Source organism: Topomyia yanbarensis, chromosome 3, assembly GCF_030247195.1.
Source record: "Topomyia yanbarensis strain Yona2022 chromosome 3, ASM3024719v1, whole genome shotgun sequence".
Taxonomy (NCBI): domain Eukaryota; kingdom Metazoa; phylum Arthropoda; class Insecta; order Diptera; family Culicidae; genus Topomyia; species Topomyia yanbarensis.
This window is the reverse complement of record NC_080672.1, coordinates 375,927,382-375,954,415: the sequence shown is the minus strand read 5'-3', so window position 1 is coordinate 375,954,415 and position 27,034 is coordinate 375,927,382. Positions and strand designations below refer to the sequence as shown.

The 27,034-nt window shown below is 37.1% G+C and overlaps 1 protein-coding gene across 7 annotated transcripts in view; it reads right to left on the bottom strand.

Moving 5' to 3' along the window:
• Positions 1–27,034, bottom strand: part of LOC131693655 (sodium channel protein 60E-like) — a 695,995-nt gene that overhangs the window by 20,104 nt on the left and 648,857 nt on the right. For all 7 annotated transcript variants that reach the window (XM_058981667.1, XM_058981672.1, XM_058981670.1 and 4 more), the window contains 7 exons: positions 7,896–8,211; positions 7,414–7,689; positions 7,017–7,121; positions 6,605–6,951; positions 6,219–6,546; positions 5,956–6,158; positions 5,261–5,890 (listed from right to left, as the gene is read on the bottom strand). In XM_058981667.1, the coding sequence (XP_058837650.1) occupies positions 5,261–5,890; positions 5,956–6,158; positions 6,219–6,546; positions 6,605–6,951; positions 7,017–7,121; positions 7,414–7,689; positions 7,896–8,211 (2,205 nt within the window). The remainder of the gene's footprint in view (positions 1–5,260; positions 5,891–5,955; positions 6,159–6,218; positions 6,547–6,604; positions 6,952–7,016; positions 7,122–7,413; positions 7,690–7,895; positions 8,212–27,034) is intronic.

Genomic DNA, 27,034 nt, shown 5'->3' with positions numbered 1-27,034 from the left:
TTGAATTGTGACTAATATATATGGAATCATGAACCAGTTCACGAATACATGAATAATATTTCAGGATTTTCACGAGCACGAATGGTTAGTCGTGACTATTGTGCTAGGAATCATGAAGCAGTTAACGAATACATGAATATTTTATAATTTCGTGAACTATTTTACGAGCACGATGATAGTTCGTGTCTATTATATTAGGAATAATGAACCAGTTCACGAATACATGAATATTGTATGATTTAGTGAACTATTTCGCGAACACGGATATTGGATCGTGAGTATTAGGAATCATGAATGAGTTCAAGAGGATGGAATGGATTCATGATTAATATTGCGAGTTTTGTGAAATAGTTCGCAAGAAAATATCCAGAGTGTTTTGATCTTATGAATTAATGAATCTGTGAATAACATCATGTGGATTTATGAATTATGTTCATAAAGTTGTGAACTAGTTCACGTATTTTGGGAACATTTTTTTTTCGTGCAATAGGATCACAGTGGGCTTTACTGTCATAATACCCTATTAACAATACACGCTTTGCCAAATTGAAATGAGCTCTAGAATTGTTCAGAAGAATCGGTTCACTGCAATGAACTGTACGGTGCCGAACAGTTCACTAAAAAGAACCAGTATGCATATCTCCACTTTAAAGAGCCACTTTTTTGTGCTACACCTTATTGGCAATAGTGAAAAATGCAAAGCCAACTAAAATTCAGATTATGTTTGATCAGCAGGATCGGCTTCGCTCCTTCCGAATGGGTACGGCCGACACATACAATAAAGAGCCTCTACTCTTTTGTGTGTGGAGACACGGAGTGGAATGCACACATGGGAGCAACACACAACGAAGTGAAGAGGTGCAATGGTAGAGAGAAGAGCGTTGGTTTACATAAAAAGTGATGCCGGCCGGTAAAACATGAATATGAGTTATGTTCTATCAACGACCATGCGGTAGACTCGGGTGGAACGCTTAACTCCTACCAGCAGAAGGCAAAGTAGTTTTCACATTTCCTTTCGATCATGTCCATATGAGCCTGCCTAGTCTAGTTTTCCGTTCTAGGTTTATAACTGATTCGGTCTAGAATAAGTATCTGTCTGGGGGTGGGAGTAGCGTAGTTGGTAAATCGATTGCCTTTTACGCAGCGCACCTGGGTTCCAGTCCTGACCCCACACATAGGGTTAGAAATTTTTCATAAGAGATTTTTCTAACCCGAAGAAGCAATGACCTTCAGGTTAAACTTCTATAATCGAAAAAAAAGTATCTGTCTATACATTTTTTCCGAAGTGTTTTTAAACGACATCTAAGAGCTCCTGTTCGATTTTTACGCTTGATACTAAAGATTATTAAAACATGTTCCGTTCTTGCGATTTTTGTTTTCGGTCGCTCATATGAGGTGCTGTTCATTGTCGTTCGCTTTGCGTTGGTTCGGGTATAAGTAGAAATTAGAAATGGTTTCCATTTTCAATTCGTCCAATATATAGTTAATTAGATTATACTTTCTCTTTCTTCTAGGAACATTCAGTTGGCTAGAGATTATTAAGTATGGAAAGTCATGCAAGTTTAGAGAAATAGTACTCAACCAAGAGCAAGGGTTTGAAATATACATATCGTGGCAGGTTAATTGATAACATTAATATCAATCTTTTGTCCTCTGCTGAGTTATTGCGAATCGCTCGATTTTACTCATGGTATGGACAGGCCCTTAGCCAGGATTTTGTTTCGGGAGGGGCTTTAAAAAATTATTATATAAATCTTTTCATTCTGATGACTTGAGATAGTCACTAAAACTGAATTTCGAAAAGTTCATAATGAGTTACATACCTTTTTTGAGAGAAAAATATCAAGAAAGTTGGAATTTACGTATAGGTATAAAGCAATGATTTCAATACATCAAACTTATAGTATTTTAATAGTACATTTTTCAGTGAAATAAACAAGCATAAGTTTATAAAAATATATTGATGATTGGCGGAATTATGGCTTTTTCCCCGAAACCCTTTTTTTATTTAAGAGGTTTGCGGTGATCCCGATTGAAGACCAATAGATGAACTAAAATCCCAAAACTCAAAAAATTCTATTTGTATATGAGTACCTTAACGATTAGTTGAATAAATAATATTTTTTCCTGCATTCGAGAAAGTTTTTACTAAAAAAATGCCGTTTTAAGCTCTAAAAATGGCATTAAAAATATTTTTTTTGGGGGAAACCAAAATCTATCGAAAAAAATTTATTACGATCAATTGAAAAAAAAATGAAGAAAACGGTTGTGTAGTTTTTCGGCGATGGTGATCACGGAAAAGCCATTTTTAGAACAACGACATTTCGAGATGATCTAGCTTAAAATTTCAAGTTACCACTGCTCTTGGTAGACGAAGCGCGCTTGAAAGTGCTGTAACTTTCGATCTGTTTCTCAGGCCTCTATCAAAATTTGGGAAAACATTCTCAGGGAGTTGTACTTTCAGACAAAGTAAAAAAAATCGATGTTTTGAAAAATAAAAAGGTAATGAAAACAATTTCAAATCTAAGACGATAGAAACAAAAAATCCTAAAAACATTGTCATAAGAAAGGCTGTAGTACATCGACATATTATTGACGTTGAATTAGATTTTTATTATTTGTTTACAAGTTATAATTTACTCGAAATTTGCACTAAATCTTCTGATTCAGCCAGCGATTTGTAGGTGCACAGAAACGGTTCAACTTTCATTTTCTTGATCTGACGCCTCCCAAGTAACAATTGAGGTTTTATAGCTTGCTAAGAGTGCAATCTAAGATTTGTGAGTGGCTTTAAAACTACCATATAGCCTCAGTTGTTACTAGGGCTCCAACTATTAACAGTTCTATGGTATCAACAATTTTTGATATATTATATTTAGCCAGGAAGGATTCTTGGTGTTCAGTAGGTTCAAAATGTATATTTCAATGATTAAATGAACTAAAGAATGCTGCCTAGAATTTAATATATTAAAGAAAATTGCCTAGACATTGGCCACAAATGGAAAGAAAATCACTTAACACTGATTACTAATATCATCTAATTTACGTAAAAGTTGTTAACTGCATCACTGATGACATCACTACTATAACTAGAAACCATAAATATAAATAAGCCCAATAATTTCAGCATCTCTTGCTGCTGACACATGGAAGGGAATACATCGCACTTACTTCCCCTTTGTGGAAAACTTTCCATAACGATTTCGGTTACACTTTCTAAGTCGAATCGTCACTTAGTTAATCAAATAATTTGTTCATTGTTAATTGGTTTATTTTTGAATAAAAGTAATTTACTCCGATTTTTTTCACAATTACCATAAAGATTGCAATATGTTCGACTACTTGAACAATCCGGCGCTAACTTAGCCCTGTCACAAAGCTGTAGTTTCTTTCCCCTGGACAAAAATGAAATTGAGTGCTTATAGAATTACTATTGCATTAAAATGACGCGAAAATATAAACTGTTTTCTCCTCTGTATCAGTAAATTGAATTGTTTTTATCAAGCGTTTGAAGAAGATGCCTGGTGTTTATACAAAGCGTACAGTGTACTATCCTATTACAGAAATGCAATGTGCGTATAATTTAAAAACTTGTCGTTTAAATAACTAACTTTATTCTGGCCAAAACCTAGCATAATATCTCAGTTTTGTTAAACGTTGCAATCACCGGTGATGAAGTCTTATTTTTGGAGAGTTTTTGTGCTCAGTTTGCTATAAAACTCTTTTTATTTTATAATTATTTCATTTGTGTCGGTTCAATGCGTTAGCTAAAGGGAAACGTGGGTCTTTTATATATTCCTATGGTGCAAACAATAAAAATAATAAAACGTTTATGGTTGTCCAACAGATATCGTGCGAGCGACTAGTAATTGCGCGTGGATACCGTTTACAAGCCTGGGAAATATTTTGCCAAACCAATAGTGTCTTGGTGGTCATTAGGGCATCGCAATTTTTTTTTTTTTGAATTCTCAAAGGCCCCCCTCTCATATAGTGACAAATGTCAAAGTCAGCTCAGATATCAAATTTCACATTATTTGGACAATTCTAGACTCCCGCCCACTTCGAAATTGGTGCTATGGGAAAATATGGAGGAAAAATATATTAAATGCTATAACGTTTGAAGTAGCAAACAGAAAATTACATTAAATTCAGAAAATTACATTAAATTAACAAATCTTGAAGAAGAAGCAAAGTTTGAAATTAAATTCGTTCTATAAGCGGCGACAGAACAAAAATCACACACCGGGGTGAACAGGAGTAGCCGAAATCAGGAGTGAAACCCTAAGAGTCAAAACTTACTTGGATTGCTTTGATTTTTTTACTCATTCCAAGAAACGAGCATAACAATGATTGGATTCCACCACTCCTTTGGAGTTCAAGTTCTTTGGAGCGAAATATGTGGTTTATTTGAAGCACTCGGTTCAGGTAATGGTATTAGATACAATGGATGTGCAAAGATGTAATGTGTGATATTATTGCATTTTGTTTTGTACGTGCAGTGTCAGGTAGGAAGACATCGGTCTGTTCACATAGATTCCCGCCTTAAAAACACAATTTAATATATGGGAAATTACTTTCAAAACGTCTCCTTTATAATGAATTTGATTTCATTCAAATGTGACATTAATCTTTTGATGGGCACGATGCAAGTAAGCAGTATTAGATCTTGTAGCCGAACTTTGATTTTCTCTTCGTTGAATGTATGACATGGTAAAACTCGATAAAGGGGGCTTCCGTAAGCATAACCTCCATTGTCACCTTCAGAAAATGTTTCACATCACGAAGACCTTATGTGTTTTATGCGAAAATGCTGGAAGTCAATGGCATCCGTATTTAGCTGGAGCACCACCTCTTGCTTCTGAGTCTCACTCATCTCGACAGTTCATCACAGCAAAAATCAACAGTTTCTTTTGTTCTTCCGACGAGTCACACAATATGAAAGGAACTTTTTTTGCCACACCTAGCATACTGAGTAGGTATCGTGACTGGTGTCTTTGATGGTTCGAAATAACAATCTTCCTCAACATTCTCTCATTAATTTGTTCAAACCAAACAAAATCAAAATTTGTGAAGAGTCGCCGAAAAACATGTTCTTTCTTAAATTTATTTCTAAAAATTGTACTAACACACTTCCAATAAAGACATTGCTATTCAAATAATCATAAAATCTTTATCGATGATATAATCTATCCACTTCGTTACCTGATTGTCAACCTAAGCCATCCACATTCCCGCATTGAATTAGTATACCAAAACTCACCTCAGATACTCCCGCCAAGTAGTCTGAATTGTTTTGGCCGCTTTCTCCTGCCGCTTCCAGATGCGAGTAGACGAAACGATTTCCAGCTCTTTACGGGTGGGAAACTGCTTCTTGAACTTCTGGTCCATCTGATCCTGCAGCTGCTTGAAATTATCAGTCTCTTCAACATGCCCTAGCACGTGTTTGACCAGAGCGTGTAGGATGTCCAAGCAGTGGATCTTATTACCCTTGGAAATTGGAAGATTGAACGAAACTAGGGCCACCGTGTTCGGTTTTGGGATTCCCAGTGGTGGATCTAACGATGCGATAAAATCAGACAACTGATTGAAATGTATAAACTGTCCCGCATGAGGATCATATTTCGACCACCGGATGTAGAACATTTCCAGATCGTCCTCGACGATACCGACCTCCTCCTCCTGGTGGGCCTGATTAAAGTTCTCTAAAATAATAGCTATGTACATGTTGATTACGATCATATAGCTGATTATAATGAAGCTAGTGAAGTAGGTTATCGCTAGCAGCGGATGGCCACAGTCTCCGTTTGAAAGATCCTTGGTAAGGGCACAATCAGGGGGCTGAATCATTAGTGATTCCAGTACATCGTTCCAACCGGCCGATGTCATCAGTCTGGAGATATCAGAAAATAATTGCTATAAAGTTCTGACCCAAGAATTAAACAGTCGCGGACATACCTAAATAGAAGTTGCATGCTTCTTCCGAACGTCTCAAAATTGACCATGTCATCCAGGGCGCCTTGTTGCCGTACATGCCCAAACAGCGACATACCGATGATTGCGTAAATAAACGTGATCAACGCTAACAGTGCTCCAATGTTAAAAAGTGCAGGTAGTGAAACCACTAAGGCAAACAGCAGCTTTCGTATACCTTTGGCAGCCTGAAAATCAAATAATTTACGCTTACAAAAGGATCACAAAACATCCTTGACATGTATTACCTTAATCAAGCGAAGTATTCGCCCAATTCGAAATACTCTCACTACTCGTAACAACGTTGGAGAAATCGGAAGATCGATCATGATGTCCTCCATCAGGATACCGAATATAGAGGCCAGCACCAGTAGGAAATCGAACACATTCCACGGTACGGTGAAGTAGTGATATCGCAATCCCACGATTTTTACAATAGCCTCCAGGCCAAAAACGGTGGTGAAGAATGCATTGCTAACCTCTAGTACGAAGAATACGGCATGCGGTTGATTGTAATGTTCGATGCCCATTGTCAACATGTTCAGGAAGATAAGCACAAAAATGGCGATCTCGAACCTGTAGGGAGAAATCAATTTTGTGTACAACAAAAATCCGAAACATTGACTATAGTTACCTCCTCGAGTTAGAAAGATCGTAGAACATGGCCAGGAACTGATTGATTGGACGCTTGATCACTTTTTGTGGCTTCTTCCGACCCAGTTTCTTCATGGCAGTATAGTAGTGTTTTTGCGACTCCGTTAGAAACATCTCTAGAACGCCGCCTTCATACTTCTTCTTCAACATGTTGAAATTATCGATGATAACTCCGATAAACAGATTAAGTGTAAAGAATGATCCGCACACTATAAAAATTACAAAGTAAATATAAGCGTATAGATTTGCTTCTCGTTGTGGTTGGAGATCGACACCCCGGGCGTCCACAGCATCCGCCATCACTTCCATCCAACCCTCGAAGGTGGCCTGTATGAAAATCAACAATTAGTATTAGCAAACACACGATCATACATTAGTGAATGGAAACATACCACTTGAAATAAAGCCAAGTAACCCATACCGACATGGTCGAACGTGATTTTGGAGTTGATCCAACTGTAGTTCGATGAGTAGCATTGCCACTTGTCGTTAACGATCTGTACCGAGAGCAGCGTAAACGAGAAAAGTAAAAGAACAAAGACGGGGAACGGCAAAGCAAAAAAGGGGTTGGGCAGTGGCACAATAGGGGATGATCAAGAATCGATTAGTCGACAGTTCGATCTTTTATATCTTGGGTGGACTGGCTTTGGTTCTCCGGACGTCTCAAAGCTTAAAGTGTAGCACGCATTGTTCTTTAAGCTACGCACGCCTTCCGGTAAAGTAGGCTATGAGGTGGTCGTATAGTAGGGGTGAGAAGGATCAAGCCGAACAGCTCGTCCCTATACTTACGTCTATCGGTAGCAGTTCGCCTTCGTCGTCAACGCACTTGAAGAACTTCCCGCCAAAAAACTGTACGCCCATGATCGAGAAGATCAGCCAGAAGACGAGACATACTAGGAGTACATTGAAGATCGACGGAATCGCATACATCAATGCATTCACTACTATTCTCATGCCCTGCCATCGGGATATCGCTCGCAGTGGCCGCAAAGCGCGCAACGTTCTTAGCGAGCGTAGTACTTTCAAGTTTTCGTTCTCCTCGATCAGCAGGGAGAAAACGGACACCTGTGAACGAGCCAGGATAAGAGAAAAAACCGCCGGTGCGTGTAGAGAAAAAAAAAGAGATCGTGCGTCGCAATGAGAAAATTTGGGATTAGCCTCAGGTGTATTACTTCATCTTTCAACAAACGTTGAGATAACAAAGAGAGAAGAAGAGTGCAAAACTGACATAAAAAATACGTCACAGATAATAGACAGAGACAAATACGTACAAATACGATGATAAAATCCAGTATCGTCCAGAAACTGGAGAAATATTTGGCAAACCCCAAGGCAACCCATTTGAGCAACATCTCGATGATGAAGATCAAACAGAAGGCAAAATTGGTCCAGTACAGGATCCGCTTCAGGCTCTTGTTCTTGTCCAGGTGGATGTCCTCGAAACAAAGGGTGATGCTCGATGCAAATATGAGTACCAGCACGAACCACTCGAACGCAGGGGTGTCGACATACTGCAGAATGAACTGTCGAAAGCGATACCAGCGTTGACCTGCGTCGGTTTTTAGGCAGGCTTCCCAACATTTGCATCTAGCGGAAGAAAGTAAACACGGGCATGATGAGCTAGCGATTCGGTCGATTCACTGCCGAATGCGACATTAAAGACAAAGGAAACATTCATAAATTACGTCACGTGTTAACTTGCTTCACCCGTTCGCCTTTTGCTGTTACTGAAGTGGAAGTTTGTTTTTTGTTTGGATTCTTTTCTGGTGGCGTCATGTGATTTATGAGTGCTTCTTTTGACCATTATTTTAACAAACTTGATTTACTAAATACTAAAGGAAAGCCAATTGGTGTGACACAGTAATTTTTAAAATAACTATAATTACTACTTTGATTAGAGCGGATGATCTACTACTTCCTATTACTACTGTTATGAGAAAAAGGAAAGCGTTATAAAGCGATGTTTTGTGCGTAAATAAGATGGAGTGCCCGAACCAAACGTAACGTGATATACAGACTTGGATAACCATCAGAGAAGTTAACATTCGTCAACATAGTGTAGTTTCATTAAAAACGATGGGCGGGTAATGTCTGGGACGTAACAGGAGTGTTGTGACGGTACTTGGGCTGTTAGCCTCAATCTAATGACATGCAACGTAATCAACAATTCATAAATCAGGTTCAGGGCCGTCGAGAGCCGCGTCGGGCTCCAAGGCTTGTATTACTGCCGGGCCCTTTAAAATCTAAGTCCTCTAGTTCAGCATGAATTAGTACCTCTTCAACCATGAGAAACTCGTGAGTCCGTAGTTTCTATTATTCTCCGGTTGGCTCATATTGACACATCCACAGATAGCGTGCCAGACGGGTGAACTTCGACAGCTTATTATGCCATGGTATCCGAATCGGGTAAAATTGCCATAAATACGAGTTTTTCAATTTGCGAGTACTCGGGTGTACATAACGATTAACAACGTAATTAAAGGTGCACGGTGCGAATTCGTGTATTCGTACCTCGTTTATGTCATCGCCAATATATACAGAGGTACTGATTTCATGTCGCCACAACCAACGATATATTTCGTTTCGCGAAACAAACGCTTGTGCTGGATTGATGGTCTGGACCATATTCAGCACGCTATGTCTAACATGGTGAAACTGTAGGGTGTAAACATTGGTCAGCTTTAGCTCAGTTTGTACTTTTAACAATAGATCTTAAGGGGGGCGTCTGCTGTAGTGAGCAAAAAATCGACTTCTTTTTTATCGGCTTAAGTATTGAACCTCTAGAATAGTAAACAATACACTCTAAAGTACTTCTACCCAAATGTTCAAGAAAAAAATTCCCAATGAGTTATTTTCGTTTTTTTTCGTGATGCAAATTGATGTAGGACACCCTTTAATAGCGTTTTTCTCGAAACGCCTTTTTCAAAAACTAATCAACGATTTTTTATGCTAATGCACAATATGTGTAGCTTGTCAGAAAACTAAATAAAAAAAATTCTTCCTATTATTTTGAAGTAAAATGCGCGAATTATGAGATTTTTCGGTTTTCATGAAGCCATTTTCCGAAACTCGAGTTTTTTACATTTCTTACAAAAGAAATGTATAGGATTCGCTCAAACTTTGAAAACTTTTTCCGAGGCCCGGAGGGCCGAGTCTCATATACCAATCGACTCAGCTCGACAAATTGAGACAATGTCTGTATGTGTGTGTGTGTGTATGTGTGTATGTATGTATGTACAAAATGTCATGTAATTATCTCAGCAATGGCTGAACCGATCTTAATGAAATTAGTTTCAAATGAAAGGCCTAACGTTGCCATTTGACACTATTATTTTTGATTTTCGATATGTTGTTTACTTTCTGAGATATGGGCGATTTTGGCAAAACACGGCAGGTTTTTCGCAAATAACTTTCAAACAGTACAATTTTGTCCCACAAACTGCACATAAATAGAAAGCTTGTAAAAATACCTTTCTAACAAGCTATAGATTGTCTAAATCCGTGCACGAGCAGCGGAGATATTGAACATTTTGTATTTTTAGTCCGCGCTTACCAATTTCCCCTAACTAAAAATGAGATTGTTTCATACAGAGTATTGCTTTACTGGAGTTTTATGGGCAAAACTAAACCGATTTTGAATATCGGGGTATGAAAACACATTTACGTGATTCAAGAAATTCAATGTTGAGAACATTTTGTGAATTACCTTTAAAATAAATTAACTATTTCTCAAAAATCAATATATAAGTTCACTTCAAAGACAAAATAATGTGTTGATAAAGAAACAGTGAGTTCTAGTATTTATTCCTTGGATTGGGCATTGCGTTCAATCATGAGAGAAATGTTGTATTGTATATCAATACACAGATCAACAAGTAATTCACCTAGTAGTGAGATAAAAGATTTCTTATATAATTATACTCGTGGCGTTACCGAAAGCAACTGTATGTTTGAAGCCCAAAAATCTAGCGAAAATTTAACTCTTTTGCAAGATTTAGGTTATACTGGTTATGGCGCAAAAATTACTACTAACATTATTTATGATAAGAATGTAAGAAATCAATATATCATAATAATATACCTATAAAAATAATGTCACTGCATTAACCATCATTTGCCATTCCTCACACGCCCTCTCTCTCTCTCTCTCTCTCTCTCTCTCTCTCTCTCTCTCTTGCTCTCTCTGTCTCTCTTCTATCGCATCTATCTAACTATTTCTGTATCCATTTCTAAGTTGTGTGATAAGATCTTCTGCCAATCTGAAATATTTATTAATTGTAATTGCGAAGGTTTGAGAAAACAAAACTATTTCTTGTCTGCTGCTACATCAACTCAACTTTAATTCAATTCTATTCAAAGCCTGTATCTACACTATAATTAAGGAAATTCATGGCTATATCAGAAAAATATTTGGCTTAACTGGGTAATATGAAAGTTTGACGATGAAAATTTTCAAAAGAGACATTCCACGTGCAATATTTAAACTATTCGTATCTCTATTGAATTTTGAATGAAATATATGCTCAAAGACTGAAAGCTGAAGCCAGAAGGATTGGACTTGCCATCAACGTTTCGAAGACAAAATACATGAGAGGAAGAGGTTCTAAAGACGACAATGTGAACCTCCCACCCGAGTTCGGATTGACGGTGAGGAAATCGAGATGGTCGACGAATTCATGTATTTGGGTTCACTGGTAACCGACGACAATGATAACAGCAGAGAAATTCAGAGACGGATCTTGGCGGGAAATCGTGCCTACTTTGGACTCCGGAGGACGCTCCGGTCGAACAAAATTCGCCGGCGCACGAAGTTGATTATCTACAAGACGCTGATTAGATCGGTAGTCCTCTCGGCCACGAGACCTGGACTATGCTCGTGGAGGACCAACGCGCCCTTGGAGTTTTCGAACGAAAGGTTTTGCGTACCATCTATGGTGGCGTGCAGATGGAAGACGGAACGTGGCGCAGGCGAATGAACCATGAGTTGTATCAGCTGCACATTCGTTGTATTGGTACGAACTTTCATGAAAAATAACGGATCAAAGACCAAAAATATCCACAAATTACATCCAGGAAAAGAAGACTCCCAAAGTACCCACTCTCGATGGGGGATGCAACTACAATGTGTCTTCTAACTTATCGTCGTCCACATCTGGATATACTGAGTAGTTTGAACCATTTCTTTGGTCTGTATAGGACTTATTTATCCATATTTCCTGCACGAGAATTCCGAACGAAACAATATGAAAGCTATAAGGATGAATGGAAAGAGACTGCATTGCAATCAACTGAATGCACGGCTTTTATGCTATCGACATAGCCTAGACATTTCACACTATTTACTTCAATGCAATTAAAAACTTTGAAATATCTACCTGTCTCATTCACGAATCGCATTCTCCCTGTCGTTCTCTGTTCAAGGTTCTTGAAAGCACATGTGACCTTGTCTCACCTTACTGTATTCAATTGTGCGTTAAAATACTGGACCTGGAAATTCTATTCTGTACATAAATCTTTTTTCGGGAATATGCGACCAAAAAGTAAACTTCGAATTCCAAAGCAAATTGAACATTCCAGGTTCCTGATAACTAATTAATGTACAACAATAAAGTAGAAACACCAGATAATCTTAAAACGACGCCGTCAAGTAAAGAAGCATGAAAACAAAAAGGATAAAACCAAAAAAAGATGGAAGCCTTAGAGACTCAACTGCATATTTATTAGCCTTTTTCTCAGAAGATGGGATTTTCAAAAACATTTCAAAACTTTCTGATGCAATGGTTCTCAAATTCGTACAATCCGGTTTATTCATTTTCTTTATTCAAAAATGTTTTTGGCTTCCAATATATGACCATTTCATTTTAATTGAATTATTTCATTCAGTATCTTTTTATTCGTTTTGTTCATCTGCGTTCATTTTACTAATTTTATTCGTTTCATTCTTTGGATTCACTCTGATCAGTTTACTCTTTTTGTGCATTTTACTCATATCATTCATTTAACTTATTTTGTTCATTGTTTTCATTGTATGCATTTTATTCATTTTTTCCAGTTTATTCATTTTGTTCAGTTTCTTCATTTTAATAATCTGACTACTTTTTCAGTTTTAATCATTCCATCCAAATAATTTATTTGATTCAATTTATTTCTTTATATTAATGAATTTGTTCAATTTTTCATTTTAATCAATGCATTAAATTCTGCTCATTTTCTTCTTTTTATTCATTTTATCACTTCAGCTCATTTTGTTTATTTGATTCGTTTGTTTTATTTATGCATTTCATTTATTTTTTACTTTATTCATTTTGTTCATCCATTCTTTTTATTCATTTGATCCATTTCATTAATTTGATTCAGTGTATTCACTGGATGAATTAAATCAATTTGATTCATTTAATTCACTTGATTTATTTGATTTATTTGATTCATTTGGTTCATTTGATTGATTTGATTCATTTGATTCATTTGGTTCATTTGATTCATTTGATTCATTTGATTCATTTGATTCATTTGAATCATTTGATTCATTTGATTCATTTGATTCATTTGATTCATTTGATTCATTTGATTCATTTGATTCATTTGATTCATTTGATTCATTTGATTCATTTGATTCATTTGATTCATTTGATTCATTTGATTCATTTGATACATTTGATTCATTTGATTCATTTGATTCATTTGATTCATTTGATTCATTTGTTTCATTTGTTTCATTTGATTCATTTGATTCATTTGATTCATTTGAATCATTTGAATCATTTGATTCATTTAAATCATTCGAATCATTTGATTCATTTGATTCATTTGATTCATTTGATTCATTTGATTCATTTGATTCATTTGTTTCATTTGATTCATTTGATTCATTTGATTCATTTAATTCATTTGATTCATTTGATTCAATTGATTCATTTGATGCATTTTATTCATATCTTCAATTTTATGCATTTAATGTTCAGTCATTCGTTTTATTTCATTCAATTTGTTAGTATGAGTTAATTTATTCTATTAATCTTATAACTATTTCTAAATATAATCTTAATTTTTATTTTATAACCTAATCTAATTTGATTTGTGTATATTATAATTTTGATTTACATTAATTTTTCTACTCATTTTATGAATTTAAAAACCTAATATTTCATTTTTTGCTTTACTTTTTTTATTTCGGTCGTTTTGTTGATTTCTATAATTTATTCAGTTTATTCGAGATTGTATTCGTGCAAGACTAGAAACTGTTTTCATCCCACCTGCTTGGGTGCTTACTTCTCGTGAGTTCTGCAAACTAATCCAATAGAGTGTGTGAATGTGTAAGAAATGTCTCATCTCACTGCTAGGTGGATTAAATCGGTTTTTCTATTTTTTTTTTGGTTCATCGAGTAACTAGAAGTCTAAGCTTTATAAATCTTATTGAATATCCTGTGTCAGACAATTTTATCAAGAGTTATCGTATTCGCACTTGACTTGAAAAAGGGTTGAGCGTCTATTCTTGGAACGCTCATATGTGTGGCTCTGCGTGACTGAAAATATATTTTTGCTTGCACAATGAATGAATAAATTAATCTTTACATTACACAAAAGATCCTTTGTTGCCTTGTCTTCAAAATCGTAAAACAAAATAGCTTTCGGTTTGAGTACTTAGCACTAGACGCCCCCTTAAGAGACGTCTCGGAAGGTTACATGAATTATTTCCACACACCCCTGGCATAGTGATTAACAGATTTATGTAAAGAGACGCATTTTCCCGGGTGTTCCTAACTTCATACGTAACCATTTTATGCGGATCAACCGGAAATAGGACGTTTCATCAGACAACACCGGTTATGCACCCATAGTAGTTTCCTATGCGTGAATTCTGCAAAAAGACACTGCACCACGGAAAACATTGTGCAAAAGCAGCTAAAAAGCCCGCCTACTATAACCGTAAACAGCACACCGTTATCTTATGCCCAACAAAAAACGGCTACAAAACCAATATCTACGGATCTGACAGGAACAAATATTCACTCAACAACAATTGCGCCTAGTGTCTCCAAGCCAACAACCGGCACCACCAGCAAAGAAGCGAACGTAGAAGAGGACGGATGCGTTTGTCTGTGCGCTCGCATTCCTGTTATACGCTCTATTGATTTTTTCGAAAATACTTTGAATTGGCTTCTCAACGTTTTGATGTGTATTCCGTCGATTCAAGCAATAAATCTCGTTTTTTTAACTTGCACACAAAGTAGACATCTCGTTTAAGAACGTTTGTGTTAGCAAATGTCAACTATCAAATAAAGTTTTCATTTTTACGCTTTCATCATATAACAATTTAATAAGGTGAACGATTACAAAGAAATTACTATTACTATTTTTTTGCTCTGGTATGAATACCGGACGTGTTCGCTCATCTTCTGGGTAAAAGCGCGGGCCCACAAATACGACCCGGGCCCCCGGGCAATTGCCCTGGCTGACCCCCCTCTCATCGGGCCTGATCAGGTTACTCCCAATAATTGTCTCTTCAGTACACCGGTTTTAATACACAGGATGTTTTGGAGTGTGATTTTTGGGTGTTTTTTGCAACTATCCATAAAAAATAAATACATATCCACATTATATCAGCCTAAAATAAACAAAGAAGCTGATAATAACGGATCTTCGCTGTACTCAAATAAATTCTTCGGATTGTTGTTTTATAGCCTCCCGCATAAATGTGTATCATTAGAGTGGCTCACGATTGTAGGGGAAAACTTTAAAATGATTAAACCAGCGGACACAGAACTTTTTGAGTTCCTTTTGTGGTCCCAAATGCCTGTGCAAAATTTAGGATCGGTTGATCGAGCAGTTGGTTCAATTATTTTGCATATACGTTAGTAAAGGTTGCTATTTCACTACAGTTTAAACATTGGTTAACAACTTTATTAAAGATGGTCACTAGCTATGAGTTTTCAAGAAATAGTTATAACGAATAAAAAAACTTATGGTTCAAACCAATCGCAGAAATACATTGCTGGTACATCACCAACAGAGCCGTAGCGTGCGCTTGGCCCCTGCCAAGGGCGCCAACCTTACGGGGGCGTTAAAATCTTGATCTGCTTTTAAACTAAGAGAGGTTAAGTCATAAAATAAGTCAGGATATCATTCCCAGGTACACGCAAAATTACTGTTTGAAAGTCGAACCGAAAAACAACCAGTAAAAAGGCGCATAACTCTACCAAAGGCGACTAGGCTACGGTCCAGTTAGTACAGAATAAAAAAAGAACAAGACGAAGACTTCAAATTTCATCAATAAAGCAAAAATTATTGCCAACTTTTTCCGCTCGTTGTCTCAGTTTCATAGGAACAAGAGGAACGGAAGTGATCATGGGCAGTAAAGCAGGCCACCTTTTTAAAACTGTAGCAAAGATCGTAGAGTGAGCTAGATCAATTATCATTGAGAAAATAACCCCATGCCGTACCATTAAAATTGAAGTCTCCTCGATGCCGGGAGGATCTCCGCAATATCACAAAGTTGCCGATTCCTAACCTATGTCCAAGTAATCCTACACGAAGTTGAATAAGTTTAAGCTCTGGCTGACATGTCACATGAGATGTTTAGTGGTCCTGGAAGCATTGGAAACTCTTTGTTTCTTCTCAATTGTCTAAGACCAGGTGCTGTTTGCTTCGGATTTGTGGCAGAGCTTTCTTTGTTGGTATATTTGGCGGCCTCCCAAGAGAGAAAATAATTAATGTTGCAAAGACCTATTTGCTTGTAATTAATGTAACACTGCATGTTTGACGCGCAGTACAAACAACCGATCATTCAGACGATCCTTGTCGAAGAAGATGCAAAGCAGTCTCGCACGGTGCGATTGTCACTAAAATCGATAAAGACACCATCGATCTCAACTTTGTGAGCGGGCCTGTAAACGCGTTAGTTATTCATAAATATCTGGTCGCCAGTAATGTCATTTGTTTGCTTTAGACAAAATATCACAATTCTGAGCTTATCTAGGTACACTTTCGAGATATCTGGCACAGCTGAATATTTCTGCGTCTTCCGGAATATTAGAATACTTTGCGGACAGTCTTTGATCCGAAATAAGATCGGATATGATCGAACCCAGTTCAATGTGTTTGATTTTAAATGGAAGCTCGGAGTCTTTGACGTCAAATCTTATTCGACATCTATTTTAGGATCATTTGGGTAAATTCAGGGGAGTTTATTTACGCACGGACCTAGAGCCAAACGCTAAGTCAAAACTGGAAAATAGAAAGGAAGAGACAGAAATCATGGGGGATTCAAGTACAATATGAATTTGATAACGTGGGCATCTTTCTTTACACAATATATGGCTGGATGCAACCTATTTTATAAGAAACTGGAACGAAGAATATGTAAAAAACTGAATCAGCAATAGTTAATAAAAGCATCTTTGTTTCATTTGCTTGTACAAAAAAATGAGTGGATGCAATCTGGAACATAATCGAAATGCTGTGACTATGCACCGTAATCAATAATAGTTTCTAAAATTGTCTCCTCAGTATGCTTGACATACGGTAGAGTACCAACATATGGTCTTCCTGAAATTTCAAACCGGACACACCTCAAACGTTTTGTTACTTCGAAAAAAAATCCCCGTGCAACATTTGAGCGCAATCGAAACGCAATGTCATGAAGCGTCGAAATCTGGTGTACTGTTGAAAAAATGCCATTTTCTTTTTTTTCCATTGTTGGGTACATTAACCACTGCGACCAGTTATTTGATCTATTGTGGTAATTGTGGTAAAATGCCTTTGTGATGCAAGGAAAATTCTTGAAGTGAGATGGGACTTTAGTTTGGAAATGGGTCATTCCACGCGAAGTGATCAAAAAAAGATGCAAACTTGAAATCGACCTTCACGGATTTGAACAAAATTTGGAAGAATTGTTCATCTAGGGCCAATATATAAAAACCCAAATTTTTGTGTCAATTGAACCACCCCTCGGGTCATGGGAGCACCCCCCGTTTTGGAAAATTGCCAAAACCCTTGATTTTCTTTTGATCATATCTCCGGTTTTATTTACTCTAGAATCAAACCACAAGATGGCTTTTGAAGAAAATTGTTCAAGGAGTTTATAAAAAATATTATTTTTTGCCGATAATGTTGCCAACTATCCAAATTTTACAGTTAAATATTAGAAGTTAATTTTTCTCTCAATACGTATATTTTAATTTTGAAAATTTTAATTCCATCGCGTTCCTCAGACATTTTTACATAAAAAACACTTATCATCCCAATATAATATGAGCGCATCCTGAGATATATCGTTTTGAAGGGAAAAACTCAGATTTTCTCATATAAAAATCCATTTTTATTGCCCAAATTGGAGAAAATCTTCAAACTGTCATAAAAATCGACCCTGATCTGCTAGAAGCAAACCAAATACGTAGTTTTTCATCATTTCTCGTCTACTTCACGAAAAATTATGTTTGAACTCAGACTACGCAAGTTGGTTTTTTAGTGTTGTGCGCTTGCGATTTTATATGGGAAATTGCGGTTTTTTCTCTTCAAAACGGTGTATCTCAGGACGCGCTCATATTATATTGGGATGATAAGTGTTTTTTATGTAAAAATGTCTGAGGAACGCGATGGCATTAAAATTTTCAAAATTAAAATATATATATTGAGAGAAAAATAACTTTTAATATTTAACTGAAAAAATTGCATAGTTGGCAACACTGTCGGCAAAAAATAATATTTTTTATAGACTCCTTGAACAATTTTCTTCAAAAGCCATCTTGTGGTTTGATTCTAGAGTAAATAAAACCGGATATATGATCAAAAGAAAATCAAGGGTTTTGGCAATTTTCCAAAACGGGGGGTGCTCCCATGACCCGAGGGGTGGTTCAATTGTCACAAAAATTTGGGTTTTTATATATTTGCCCTAGATGAACAATTCCTCTAAATTTCCAAATCCGTGGAGGTCGATTACACGTGCCTTGATCACTTCGCATGGAATGTTGTTTCGGGCATTTATAAGACAACCCCAAGATCAACTCAAATGCAGAATTTTACAAGTTCCATAAAGGCTATCATAAAAAATCAGCGTGGCCGTAGATCTCGACGTTTCATTACATCCTAAACCATTTAGCATCAAAAATTCGAATTCAATCTTTGAATTTTCTAAGGGTCCTTTTGTGTTTTTTCACAGATGAAAATTTTAGCACTTTGCCCGTTTTGCGCAATATCGTAATTGTATACGATTAAGCTAAACTTTTGCAAAGACACTTTCCGAGGTGCGTCTGATTATAAACCCATTCATGTCCATGTTGTTTGTGGACAATAACGTTTTAAACAGCTATAACTTTTGATTGAGGCAAGATTTTCTCACAAAAACAAGTAAGGTTATTAAATGTGACTATTGCCTTTTATTTGAGTATTAACAGTTACAATGATCAGCTCTAGAACAGAAGTTATTGCAATTAGTCTGATTGGATTCCGATGGAGCAGTGCTGCCAGGCATAGTTTACTTTGAGGACGGACAATGAATTTTTCATATATCTTCGTTATGTTGAAATATTTCTGAAAATTGATAAAACTTATCAATTTAGACTGTCTTTGACTACGTTTTCCACGCAATTGGACTATTGTATATTGTATATTGAGCATTGGAAGGTTAAAATTAGGCAGCTTCTAGCACTGCGGGTGAAGCACCTATCTTTATGAAAAAAGGCTTTTCGTGTTTCTGGACCTCACCGTTTTCAGGGAAAAATAGTTTTGAAACCCTTCATGTACTAGAAAAAAGTTGGGCATGAAAGGGTTAAATTTGCCTGTTTCCCATGCATGCCATTGGCACCCTAATGAACAGTCTTCTGAATAGATGCTCCCTCCGTGGCCGTCAACTGATTTCATTAATATATATTAAAAGAGCCACAAAAGCTGGAATTTACATGAAATGAACGACAGCAAAACATGAATTTAGTAGGGGGTATATATTTCATTTCCATATACAGTAGGATTCCGTTTTTGGCAACAATTTTATTTTTTTCAGTTGCCAAAACCGGAACCGTGCCAAAAATGGTACCTTATTTTTAAAGTTTGGATTTTCAATTTACGGCTTCAAAAATGTTTCAAGGATTTTTAATCATATGTGAAATGAAATGAGACGAAAGAAAAAATATGCAAATTCAATTTTATTCATGATTTTATCAAATTCAGACGTCGTACAGTGGGGCAAGCTTTCGACGCTCAAAACCTCTACCGCCCTGGGTATATATCCTGGAGGATTAGTGTCTTTAGCAAAGCATCTTAGATGGAAATGATCATTATTTTGACAACTTTGGTTTTAATCTAGAAAAGTAGAAACTGATCTAGATCAGTTCTATCTTTTGTGGGTGTTCTAACAAAAAACTTTCTTCGGAAAAGTTGTTCGTTTTGATATTTCTAACACATGTACTGAAGACATTTATACTTTATAACCTATGTAGATGGCGCTACATGACATTTAAAAAAATACTCGAGAAAATGAATTTTAACATTTGTTTATGAAAAATATATCTAGAAATAAATGTTTTATTCCTAAATCTTCGAAAATATACAATAATAAAAATGCTTAAAAGAGTGATAAATGTAATCATGACATTTTAAGGTCGTTTTCATCAAATATATTAAAAAAAAATGATCCACAAAATTTGTAATAACCCACGAAGCGGCAGATGGCGGCAGTTGGAATTTTGTGACTAGTAAAAACCTTTAACTTTATAACCACGAAGAGAAAAAAGTGGGGCAAGGTGGGCCTTTTGCAGACAAATGAAATGAGGAAAAAATATAATATATGCAAATATTTTCTTGTTTTCGAATTCAAATATAATATTTCGAACTGAGAATAAATTTATCAAGTAATTTATAAAGTAATCTTATTTAAATCACTGCTGTGTCTAGTCCTTTCTGCAGTTTTCCGAATTGTAGTTCAGTCATAAGGCTATGCTTATTCTTTGCAAGAAACGTTTATCAGTCAGTTGTCAAAATAATGCTCATTTTCATCCAATATACTTTTCCGAAGACACAAATCCTTCAGGATACATACCCAGGGCGCTAGAGGATTTGAGCGTCGAAAGTAGCATTCTGCCCACTGTGCCGTCCTGTAGAATTCTCACAATCTTCGCGCACTTCTCGAGTGCAATTCCCCTCATTAGGAATATGTAAAATAGCATTTAATTCGAATCGCTTTTCTTCGGCCCACTGAACGTCAAAACTTGAACAAAACAATGGTAGTGTTGATTTCGCTCCTGGGGCTGTTAGGTATTCTTTCTGAAAATTATTGAACAATCTTGTTTAAAAAACACAGCTCTTTTAAAAAACAAATAAATTTATTGCTTCTCTATAACTAACCAATCGTTGATCTTTCAAATGGAATTGATAGAATGAAAATCGAACTGCAATGCTTGAGGATATTTAGGCTTGAAGAAAACCATTTTTGTTGTAAAAATCACTTGCAACTTGTCCATATTATACATAAATAATGCATCTCTACACTTATTGTAATGATTAAATACAACACGTATAGTGTAAAATATAGGTAACCCCTAAATGCATAACACTGTTGTAAAACAACATTGCGAAAAACATCTCAAAATTATCACAGTAATGTATTGAAGCTATGAAACAATTTTCACAATATTAAAAAAAAAATGATTTGCGTCTTTGAGGGTTAATATGACTCCCATGTTTGGAAATGAAGTCAAATAATGTGATATCAATTGATACAAAAAATATCTATTGCACATTTTTAAATGACCAACCAAAATGTTGGCAAAAACGGAACCCATTTGTTGCCAAAATCGGAGTGTGCCAAAAAGGGAGCATGCCAAAAACGGAATCTTACTGTACACAAATTATTGCTAAAAGGTCAAACTGAAAAGGAAAACCAAAGTAAATACCAAAGAGGCGCAAACCTGAGACTCCGCCAAGGGTGCCAGAGGACCACGCTACGGCTCCGATCACCGACATTAACATTTAAAACATAAATAAATGGGAATATATTCATTGCAGAGACTTGGCATCTTTGAATGAACTATTCAGAATGAATTGCTGAATAACATAGATGTAGTCAGAAAATGAAAGGAAGATTGAGAGAAGGGGGTAGGCGTGTATACAGTTACACGAAGTCGTTCCTGTTGACTACACACTTAATTTGGCTCGGTAATTTTCCAACAGCTGTGTAGTCAGCAAATTTAGAAACTGATATCTCAGTAAAGTGAGATTAGTTTGATGATTTTCGGTTAAATATTTTTCGAGTCTCAGCACTCAAACATCACTTTTACCGAGATCTCAGCAAAAAATAATGTTTGCTGAATCTCAGCTGTTGAGATTTCGGCAAAACACGCAAAAAAGCTGAGATTCGGCAGAAAAAAAATTAAGTGTAGGGTGACCATACGTCTTGGTTTCTCAGGACATGTTCTGGTTTTGCATTGACTGTCCTGGTGTCCTGGAAAATGCTTGATTTGTCCTGGTTTTTCTTCTGTAAGCCAAATATATTTCTATTTATTCAGTCTTCGCTTTTTACTATGCTCCAGATCGCAGTTACGACCGACCACAACCATAACTACAACGTATACTCATCCTTCATCGGAATGCGACAAACAAAACTTAATACAGTCGAATCTCCCAATTGTACCTTCCGATGGTTTTTTTTAATCTCTCAAGAGTGTCTCGTCAATATCGATGAAACAAAATCGTCTTCTCGGCTTAAATCGTCTTCCAATCCGTGACCCGAAGAATTCCGTTTGGTACCTCTGAAAAGACACATCGGCGTTTCGGTGCTTCTGCTTCCACTTGAGTTCTCTTGCTAGTGGCTTTTTTTCGTCTTACTGGAAATCCATTCCATAAAAAGAAAAATATCAACTATCGTGGAATAATTTCATTGAGCGCTCTCTCGAGCTGGGGATCATGGAATTTCTACAGGGTCGATACCAGTACCTATTCAGTCGCTCTGCTTGTTAACAGTGCAGTGAATCAAATGAACATTTCTACCTAATGTCTGCTGTCTATATGAACTTTGCCAGTACTATAAACAAGCAAAGCAATCGAATAAGAAAATTCATCCCAAGACAGTGTGAACAATAAAGCACCGTTACTTTCATCGGTGCGGTATCTCAACAGCAAAATTCAACAGCAAATTTGCAAATGCAGCTTACACTAACGGAAGTCGTCGTTAAACAAGCCCACCACACTCGTTACTGATAACGTTTAAAACTTTGGCCGTAACGGAAAGCTACGCTATGGAAGACAACATGCAATACGTCGTTGAGCAAGATAATGTTAGGACCAAGATACCCGTTTATATTGACAATGATAAGATTGATATGCGTCTGCACGATCTGCACCTGGGTACTATTATTAAATTTTTTTACAACCATCATGTCGGAATACGTAAGATGGAAATATACAATAAAATTCGATATATTTATTTTTATTTACACATTGATAATATTAAAATATCCACGGCTCAGGCAATCCATTCAGGCGTATCAAATAAATGAAATAGCTAATGGACGATTAACATGCCTTCACGCCTGGACGCTGAACAGCGACTAACCGCCGAGTCTAGCATCCTACACAACAGGGAGTATGGAATGTCGCGCTCAAACCGGAGCTGCGAAATTTCAAAATCAGTTACTTATTTCTGCTTGTATTAACCGAAATCAGAATTCAGATTCACCACCTCCCTTATTCATTAACTTTCCAACTGACTGAAACTTCATGCAGAATGGAATGCTTGAGTGCAGAGGAAATATAAATTCCTTCACCAACCAAAACATTTATTTGTTTTTATGTGGACAGTTTAAAGGCAGGAGCTGGCATCTTCTACATTTTCGAGCATAAGTGAACTGCATAATTTATATCTGGTGCACTTTTGCTCAATAATCCCTCTTATAGGTAGAACGGAAACAAAATTCAGTTTGCTTCTGAAACCGAACATGTCCGAACCTGAATACGCTGTGTCGGGAGAACGAATGACGAGGTAAACGAACCAAACATTTCATTCATCGCGACGGGCATGAATTGAATTTAGTTTTCTTTCAAGTTCACGCAGTGATGTCAATTTTTTCAAGCTCCGGCTCAAACTGACATTATTTACACCAAGCTATCCGCCAGTTTTCATATAGCAATCGATTAAACGGAGAAATTTTTGGTAACAACGGTAGGTTTTGCAGCTCTCAAATCGAGAGATAATGGTTGTCATTGGAGATTGCCAGGCATAGCGCGGGAAAGCTACATGGGATCGCTGATGTTTCTGATTTACGTCAATGTCGTGTTTTTAGTACTGAAAACTCCTCGCCGGTTCTGCACAGACCATCTCAGCATTAAACGTTTGCTGATGGTGGTGTAACAAGAACTGCCTCTGTGTAAAAGTTTTTGGTGAATTCCGACGAAAGACTTTCTGACAGAGCTCTTCCTCCCAGACTCCCATAACTTTTTGCCTATCTCATATAGAAAGGATATGCAATCACTCTGAAAATCGTTAGCCTAATCCCGGCCCTGAGGGCCGCGTGTCATATCCCATTCGACTTAGTTCGTCGAGATCAGCAAATGTCTGTATGTGTGTGTATGTGCGTCTGTATATATTTTCTAATTTCACTCACTTTTCTCAGTGATGTCTCAAGCAAATTGCTCAAACTTAGTTTCAAATGATCGGTATAACGCTCCCATAGGCTGCTATTAAATTTTTAGTTGCTCCGACTTCCGGTTCCAGAGTTACGGGTTTAAGAGTGCGACCACGCAGAAATTTTTGCCTATCTCATATAGAAAAGATATGCAATCACTCTGAAAATCGTCAACCTAATCCCGGACCGGAGGGTCGCGTGTCATATCCCATTCGGCTCAGTTCGTCGAGATCAGCAAATGTCTGTATGTATATGTGCGTGTGTATGTATTTTCTAATCTCACTCACTTTTCTCAGAGATGTCTGAGCCAAATTGCTCAAACTTAATTTCAAATGATCGGTATAACGCTCCCATAGGCTGCTATTTAATTTTTAGTGGATCCGACTTCCGATTCCGGAGTTACGGGTTTAAGAGTGCGACCACAGAAATTTTTGCCTTTCTCATATAGAAAGGATATGCAATCACTCTGAAAATCGTCAACCTAATCCCGACCAAAAGACAATTTTTTTTGTCGACCCCCTCACTGCTCACACCCACTTTGAATCCCCCTAAGATCACCCCTCAGACCACCACCCCATCCATCGCTTATAACCCCTCCCCCTCTCAACTCCATTATCTTTATACCCCCGCTATATCACAAGGCATCCCAAGGTAAGCCGGGGAGTGGTTCGGTCGAGGGCTTTTCACCCTCCTCACACACCCACCCCCGCATAACAAAATTAGTTAGCAGGAAGACAACATTGAATTAACGCTGATTAGGCTAATTAAGAATGATATTTTTTTTGTTTCGAGTGTTTCACCGTCTACACGTAGCTCATCAGGTTCGTGACTGGCGAGCCATTGTGTGTAGGTGCAAAGTTTACACAGAATATAGTAGATATTTCCACAATTGAAACGAACATAACCAGCCATGGAGCCATAGTTTGGAGAAATGAGAAAGGCACTATTACACCACTAGGTGGATTAAAACGGGTTTTTGCTGTCGCAGCTCTGCCTGCCAGACCCCAGAACTTTTTAATTGCCGAAAACATGCGGAAAAGGCAATGTTGAGTGAGAGGTAGCGGGGGGAAGCTGTACCCTTTCGACTGTGCTGGTTTTTTACTTGTCTGATATGGTCACCCTACTGTTGACGTCATCTTTACTTAATGCGCGATTACACCCTTTGTGCACGTAGACCATCATCGTCGATGTCTGCAAGTGACAGTTTTATTTTTTCGTTATTACGCATTATCTAACCTAACCTTGAACCGAATCAACGTGTTGTAAAACATTCTTCTCCGGCGCGGTTTTCTCTTCGCCTTTTTTATCCGTGTACGGATAAAAAACATTATTAAACGCAATATTGTGGTTCATTCATTACACACGAGACAGCATCGAATTGCGGATCTGCTGATTGTACGAGTTTTCACGTTCTACTCTCATGCGCAAGAACGGAACAGTGCTGATAGTCAGTGCTGCGATGTGCAAGAACATGAGTTCAAATCTGAGTGCGTCTGCTACTTGTTTTTATTAATCGTGAAATCGTCCAAGTGTTTATATTTGATTTTCATCCACTCACAACTATCTGATAACATGGTTGGATAGATAAAGTATGACTTAGTAATCTGCTCGTGCGGGCTCGTTTTTCAATGCCAGCAGTCTATTTTGTGAAACGTCTTGGTTTTGATACCAATGCACATATATCGCTGATACATAGGAAAAATTCTTTATGTTTCTAGCATTTCATGCTAGGAAGCTTCTTGTAATTTTCGAACATAACCAGAACTCTTGCAATCTGAGCTATCGATCTTTACATTAATGCAAATGATTGTTACCAGGCTAAGGGCAGATCACTCTAGGAATGTATAACGTATTTACATCAAATTAGGAAAAATACATTTAATTTCCATTTTTGCATCAACATTGCACTCCATTGCAGAAAAGTTTGTTTAACAAACACCCTACGCTGATCTACTTTTTTCGACGTTTTGTTGAATGTAGGGCTATTTGTTTTGTAGAGTTTTGACGTCTTACGCCCAATGCAAAATACATTCCACGTAACGCAAAAGACATTATAAATTTCTATTTTGATAGATAGAAATGCATTTAATTTCGTTGATTTTGAAAAATGCATCACAAGTGATCTGGCCCTAGTTACCAGGTTTGTTTTGGGCGTGGGTTTAAAGACAATCACGATAGTTTCCTAACAATACTATTACTGCTGATATCAGTCACTGGTTGCAAAAATGCAAAAACAATAAAGAAAATCGAAATGACATGAATCCTACATGATGCAAATCAAAGATTAAGATAACTTTCATGCAGGTGATCAACTACAATATAACCTTAAATCTAGGGTAAATATGAACATTTTAACAATAGAAATGCTTAACGATCCCGGTTTTGAGAACCCACGAAAAACTCGTTTCGGTTTGGTCCAAAAGCGGAGTCATGAACATTCTCTAAATCTCAGTTGTATATTGACGACCACCTATGAAAACATAGAAACTGAAGGAAACAAACAGAAGTCTGTCGTGGTATAAGGTACAAGTGAGCTGAGTGACAGTTGAAATGTTCGAGTGATGGGTAACATGTAGAGTTGACAGGGGAAACATCAAAATGGAACAAAATGCGGTGACAGGTAACCAAGGTTAGAGCATGGGGTCAACACATCGACATTCTTCTGGTGCTACTGAGGAGCAGGGGTGAGATTTGGAGGATTTTCATTGCGAATTGTGCTTTGTGGTGCCCAGTGAGGCGATTTTTTCGTGGATAGTGTTGGATGCTTTAGTTTTGTTTTTTTTAGTACAGCTGACGTG